We start from the raw sequence: 6,713 nt of genomic DNA on the forward strand, positions 1-6,713 counted from the left end.
TTTTGAAAATTTTTGACTTCACCTCCTCTCCCGCTCCTTCCTAAAAAAATTGATATTATTTTTTTAAAAAAATAATTCTATCCACCCCATCTAATCATCCGCTCCTAATTTATTTTGATTTTTTTTTACATTTTTCTCGTTTTGTGTTAGATATGTATATATTTTGAGGAAAATATTTTTCTACTTGCATACCGAATTTAACAAAAATATATATTTTTTAAAAAAAGTCTTGCGGTAGGTAATATATATATATATATATATATATATATATATATATATATATATTATCAAAATGAGAAAAATCAAAAGCAAAGAATTAGGTGGATGGGATAAAATTATTTCTTTAAAATATTAAAACAATATCTAAATTATTATATGGTGGGGTGTGGGGGGGGGGGGGGGAATTTTAAAATAAATTAAAATTTTGGGGCGGCGGCGGCGACGGTTGTGGTTGTGGTGGTGGTGGTGGAGGGGGGGAGGGTTACGGTGAGAGGAAGTGGTGGAGTGGGGTAAGAAAAATATTTATATTTTAATTTATAATTTTTTTTTGGGATAGTAATACTTTAATATTTAACTTTAACTAATTTAAGTTTTGTCAAGGTGGAATGTTTTGTCCATGTGGAGTGTGATGTGATAAATTTTTTTAAATAAAAGAGAAAGTACAATATACCCACTATTATGAGGAATAAAAAACAGGTGTATTTCCCAAACTAATAAGTAATAGTTTAAGTGTAAGACTCACACTCCCAATAGTTTAGGTATGAAACTCAAAAAAGATGATATTTCAGGTGTGTTTTTGACACTTAACTCTAAATTGACGCACTAACAAAGTACAAGATACATGACCATATAAGCAAAAAAATATTTTTACCAAATAAATATGTACTTTTCAGTAAAATATTTTTTCCACTTAAACTGAGAGAAGTTGAAATATATCACATACTATATATTACTAATGAAACAATATAATATCCTATATATATTTGTACACTAGCTAAAATCACAAAGTAGTCGTCATTGGAAACCTAGTAACAAAGTAGCTTCTTAATTGGTTCAACGATAGAAATAACATTTTCTTAATCTTTGTTATCTTCCTTGATGAAAATTTAATTCAAATCATGAATCCGCGGTTATAAATGAGAGGAGTTGATTTCATGATTGTGTTTGCCTTCATATGTAGTAATCAAATAGCTTGAATCATGTCCATCTCTTTCAACTTTCTTCTTTACCTCACATCCTCGAATTGAACACTTGTAGTAATTCCTGTCGGTTATACAAAACACATGAACATATATATCATTTGTTGGAGCTAGAGTCTGTTATATGAATATTCTAGATCTCTATATATATGCAATCTAACTCTTCGAGCCACATTAGGCCTCCGTTGTTTGTACTTAATGAATGTCTTAATCTCAATTATTTATATCTAAATTGTTAAATTTGTTCCCTTTTTAGACTTGAATCTCAAATATGCAGATATTAATTATTATGTGCGTTTGTTTTATCTGAATTTACAACCATTTAATGAATCAAAATAGATTTAAATGATTAATATTTATAACAAAGTATTAATATAACTAGCTACATGAGAGAGGTAAGTCAAATGGCAGACACACTAGCTAAGGAAGGATGTAAAATGTGCAATGTGCAGTTCCACTTCTATTAGTCTAGTAAAGTGGAAGTAAACAAAATAGGAAATAGAAACTCTTATTGTTAGGTTGAAAACTAAACTTGAAAAAATGTAATAATTATTATGATTCTCACCCAAGAACAATCCTAGCAGACATGCACAAGCTGTCTTGTCATTTATATGTAATGATGCTTATTAAGTTAAGATAATATATACGACATATCTTCGTTTACCCAAAACAATGCATATATATTCAAATGTTTCTACAAAGATAGGCATGTAGTTCATTAATATTTCATCTATTTTCACCACTAACTATCGTCGATGTTTCCGCATACCATCATCAACTATCATCATGGATCCATAACCTACAACTACCATCATCAACCACAACTACAAGTCCTTATCACCACCATTTATAATTACCACTATATATCAACCACCAATCATTAACGACAATCATCACAATTATTCACTACTACATATCGTCAACCACCTTCTTCATTCACCACCACCTTGGCTATTATTACTGTCCACTACAAAATTTTATTTGTCATGACCAAGGACGACCATTGTTATTAATCACTATTGTCAGTTATCAACACCCTAGCTACTATACAAAGCCACCGTCATCACCCAACACAATCCCCAACATGCATCACAACCACCATCACTATTCAAATCGTAATACGACATCTTATATTGAGATTCAAACATCTAAATCTTAATGCGCATCTTAATATTTTTATGTGCATTTAAATTTAGACGTCTTTAAACAACATCTAGCTTTATTGTTACTAGTTTTTTGCTTTTTGGAACATGTAATTGCTTATAAATCTTTAACTTGATCTCTCCAAGTTACCAACTCTAAGAAGGCTTGGTCTATCCCTTCTTCTTTAAATGTACTCTACTTTCAGTGACAACATGATTCGAATTAACAAAAAGGAGTAGAATTTACTCCCGCCAAAAAAAAGATTTGCATGAATAATATTGATGATCATATTGGTGAGATCGATATGAATAAGCTCATAATTTATAATTTACCTTAAATAAATTTTGTTACTTTTCACCTTCTTCTTGCCATACTTTCTCCATTTATATCCATCATCCAAGATCTCAAGTTGAGTCTCTGTTCTAAAAGTAATAACATGTATTTCATTCTTCTTGATCTCTTTCTTTATGATCCCCACTTTGGATTTTCTGTAAAAACATCAAAAACGGCATCAATAAATATATGTATACCAACAATTATTAAAAAAAAAAAACAAACAAAGAAAGAAAGATAAGATTGTATAACACGAGCTTGTGATATAGCTGAGTTGGTTTCTCGTAGGGTCATTCAACTTATAGTTATTATCTAAGAAAGTAACATTTCATTTTTATTTCAATTTTCTTAATTCAACAAAGTTAGTGACATTCTGAATAATAACTATAAATTGAGTGACCATATAAGAAATCAACTCTGATATAACTATATAAATCTGATTCCAAACCGATTATTGCAAGAATTATAAATAAAGAATCAAGATAAGCTCCTATGTAATATAAAATGAATAGCATATTCCGAGCAATCTTTACTGAACTATGATCTTCTTAGCCTTGATGACTTACTCTTTCAAGTGTTTAATGTTTGGCGGTGTGGCATAAAAGGAATTGGCAGAACTTCCATTATGACTATATTCTTGAGTCATCATATGTGAATGATTTTCTAAAAGACAAGTATTGCTATTGGTAGGAGAATAATCAACAAGAAGTTGATCTACAAATGAAGAAAATTCAAAATCTTCAAAATTATAACTATAATCTTGAGTCATCACATGTGAGTGTAAAAGGGGAAAAGTAAAATTAGGGTTTCCTGTCTGAGGGAAAGTATTTGTTTCTAGGAAATTGGAGTTCATTGTGTTTGGAGAAAAAATAATTAGCCAATAAAACCTAAGAAAGACTTTTCAAGAAAAGGGTGACTTTCATAGAATGGTGGTGTGTTTCTATATCTAGCATTGTGTATATATTTTTTTGTTTTGAGGGAGCTTTCTTACCACCTTCCTAGCTTGTACTCCTTCTGTTTATTTTTACTTGTCCACTATATTAAAAATAGATGTTCAATAATATTTATCCAATTTATGAAATCAAGAGATAATTTTAACTTAGTTCCTAATTTACCCTTATCACTAATTAGTAGTCATTTTCCTATTACATTTTTCAAGAAATTATAATTATTATATTCAATGATTGATATGGTAAAATTACCCTTCTATTTATAGTTTCTTAAGAATTATATAAAATCAATAGTTGACAAGTATTGTTAAATGGAGGAAGTAAGATATAAGGAATGTGTAGTTTTTCTTCATTTATTTAATCTCTAATTATCCGGTATTAAAATATACCGACTTGACTAATTCATATTCTTATTGTGTAGGGCCCATTTAATGGGCGAAACATCTTTACATCAGGAATTCACTACTAGAAAACAAGAAATCAGCAACGGACAAAACTATGTACCTAAAAAGCAAATACTTCATGATAATCCCATTTATTTATGGATTAGCAACATATCATAAGAATATTCAATTAGCTAGGAACTTTTTTAGCAACGGATTTGCTAGAAATTATCGATAAATTTTGTAGCTAATTTCATTTTTTTTTAGTGTTTCTCCATTTTCAATGATCAAAATTGAAACCTTTTGTTAAGTCTGGTTGAGTGGCGAGAACCACATAAATTAAAACAAAATCAATCTAACACCCTTCATCATATATTTAAATCAAAAATCATTACATATATACACTAAATACTGAAAATTGTTCACGAATTTTTTTTTACTTCACCAATAGAGCTTCATATCTCATTACCATAATCCACACTCTTTGGTGTCGTTCTTGGATACGTAATGAGTGATGGAAATTGAGAGATGCGGTAAGAAAAGTCAGAAATATGAAAAGGAAAATTTGCTTATAGGTTAGTCCAGTGATGGAGATGTTTCTTTCCTTATCATAATTAAATAGGGTATTTTATTTAAATTTCATAGTGAAAAAGCTCAATTATAATTTTTTCCAACTTTTTTGGTAATTATCCGAATTCTCTCTTTTTTCTAGATTTCTGATAAATACGAATGACGCTGATATATCGCGATTTGATACATAAGTCATTTAATGATACATCGCTAGTTGATATAAACCAAACATTGTAATATCAATAAAACTTATGAATCAACTTATAACACCTAATATATCATGAACACAATAAAAATAGAAGTAAAACTTATGTTTTACTGATACATTTTGTGTTTGGTTTATATCAACTAGCAATGTATCATGAAAATGACTTATGTATCAAATCGCGATGTATCAACATCATTCCTATGCATCAGAAAAGATATTTTTAATTTTTTTTATAAATGATAGAGAATAATTGAAAATATAGAAATATAAGGTGTGTAATTTGATAAATTTTTCAATTAAATATTATAGGAGTAGTGTTTTTTGTTTCTGATGGTCTTTGACTCTTGACACATTTTCCTTTGATAGGAAAATATAATTAATTAAAAAGAATTACATGCATGACAGCTATTATAAGGAATTAGTTTTTCCATTTTAATTAAATTATGTAATAAACTAAAATTCTGGTTGACCTTTGGACAAGTAGAAATAGACTTGTACGTATAGGGGTCGTTTTTTTCCTTCTATATATGAAATACATCTATCCAGGCTTTTACCTTCTGAGGTAGTAGGGAGTTTCTACCTTGTATATTATTTAGGTAAAAGAATACAAGAAGGGGATCAAATCGTATATCTAGTTACAAGGGGATGTCAAGGGGAGGGATGGAAGCAATAAACTCCAATTTAAAAATAGCTAAAGTAGACAAAAGAGGTTACTATTTATATGAAACGGTCGAGGTCTTTAGAGTTCGATTGCACAATGTACATTCAATTTCTGACTCGATGCATTTTTTCTGATGTCTTCAATAATCTTTTGGAGTCTCCATGGCCACTTGTAGCATTTAAACAACGAGCATCGAGTCAAGTTTCACATCTAGTCCTACAAAGTGTGGGTTACAACACCAACTAATACCAATTAGCACGGTTTGAGCTTCACTGAAATTGTTAGTGTATAATTGGGTGTTATAGGCAAAAGCCATAAGCATGTCCCATTTCTATTTCTAACAATTCCTCCGGCTTCTGCTTTGTTGATTAGAGGCATAAAGCTTCTATCTGTGTTGAGATTCCAATTGTTAGCCATAGATTTGGTCCAATTGACTAGCAATCTAATGATAATGAGCTTGTATTGTTTCACTATCCAGCAAACAATCCTTCCAGCTCCATGTCTCCTCCATATTGCTGAATTTTTTTCTCTATTACATGCCACATTCACTTGAAATAAAATTTAATTAAAAAATTTAGCAATCAAGATATTTCCCAACATGTAGTGCTAGGAGTAATATGAATAAGAAAGTGAAGTAGTATGTTCTTTGGGGTAGAATTTTACCACTACAAGAGTCTATTTAGCACATTTGTTCTGTTGAACCTCATGCCTAATAGCTACGATATTTGCTTCCACACTTTAATTATAAATTACTCTCTGCAAAAACATGATCTTCTATTTCATCTCTGAAAATCTTACATCAAGAACAACTGAAATCCAAGTTAGGAGTAAATATCTTAATAATATTGTATAAAGGAAGTTTTCTTTGCAAGAGTCTCCACATGAAAAAATAGGTTTTTGAGTGGGAGTTTCTGATAAACTCCATTAATGGAGCTTTGTAAAGTCGGAAATGAGCAGAGAAGGATAAGAGAGAAGAGAAGAGAAAATAATGAGAGAAAGTAGTTATTGAGTTAGATCATCTTAGATCATACAATATTTGTGAGTAGCATGTGTATTTATAGATTACATGTGGAAGCTACTCTCTAACTAACCATAACTAACTTCTAACAAACTTAGTTTGCTTAACTAACCATGATAGCTTGCCTAACTAACTTCACTAGTTAACACTCCCCCTCAAGCTTATGGTTTAAAAAAATCCATGACACCCAAGCCACTTAGGAGTAGTTGATGTTGTGATTTGCCATGACTCTTTGTGAGTAGATCAGC

General features: G+C 30.2%; 1 protein-coding gene across 1 annotated transcript; it reads right to left on the bottom strand.

Annotated features, from left to right (window-relative positions):
* Positions 1–1,019: 1,019 nt before the first annotated feature.
* Positions 1,020–3,528, bottom strand: LOC129889473 (probable WRKY transcription factor 51). The gene is made up of 3 exons (XM_055964779.1): positions 3,242–3,528; positions 2,675–2,830; positions 1,020–1,263 (listed from the first exon to the last, which is right to left on the bottom strand). The coding sequence occupies exons 1-3, from the start codon at positions 3,526–3,528 to the stop codon at positions 1,131–1,133; spliced, it is 576 nt and encodes a 191-aa protein (XP_055820754.1). The 3' UTR covers positions 1,020–1,130.
* Between the last annotated feature and the right edge of the window lie 3,185 nt (positions 3,529–6,713).

Source organism: Solanum dulcamara, chromosome 1 (assembly GCF_947179165.1).
Source record: "Solanum dulcamara chromosome 1, daSolDulc1.2, whole genome shotgun sequence".
Lineage (NCBI taxonomy): Eukaryota > Viridiplantae > Streptophyta > Magnoliopsida > Solanales > Solanaceae > Solanum > Solanum dulcamara.

Bases quoted from the DNA above. Each gene is read 5' to 3' on its own strand.
- LOC129889473 (XM_055964779.1), bottom strand. From the start codon at position 3,528: ATGAACTCCAATTTCCTAGAAACAAATACTTTCCCTCAGACAGGAAAC. The intron at 2,831-3,241 runs GTAAGTCATCAA...ATGTTTTTACAG, and splicing joins AACATTAAACACTTGAAAGA to AAAATCCAAAGTGGGGATCA. The intron at 1,264-2,674 runs GTAAATTATAAA...TATAACCGACAG, and splicing joins AGTAACAAAATTTATTTAAG to GAATTACTACAAGTGTTCAA.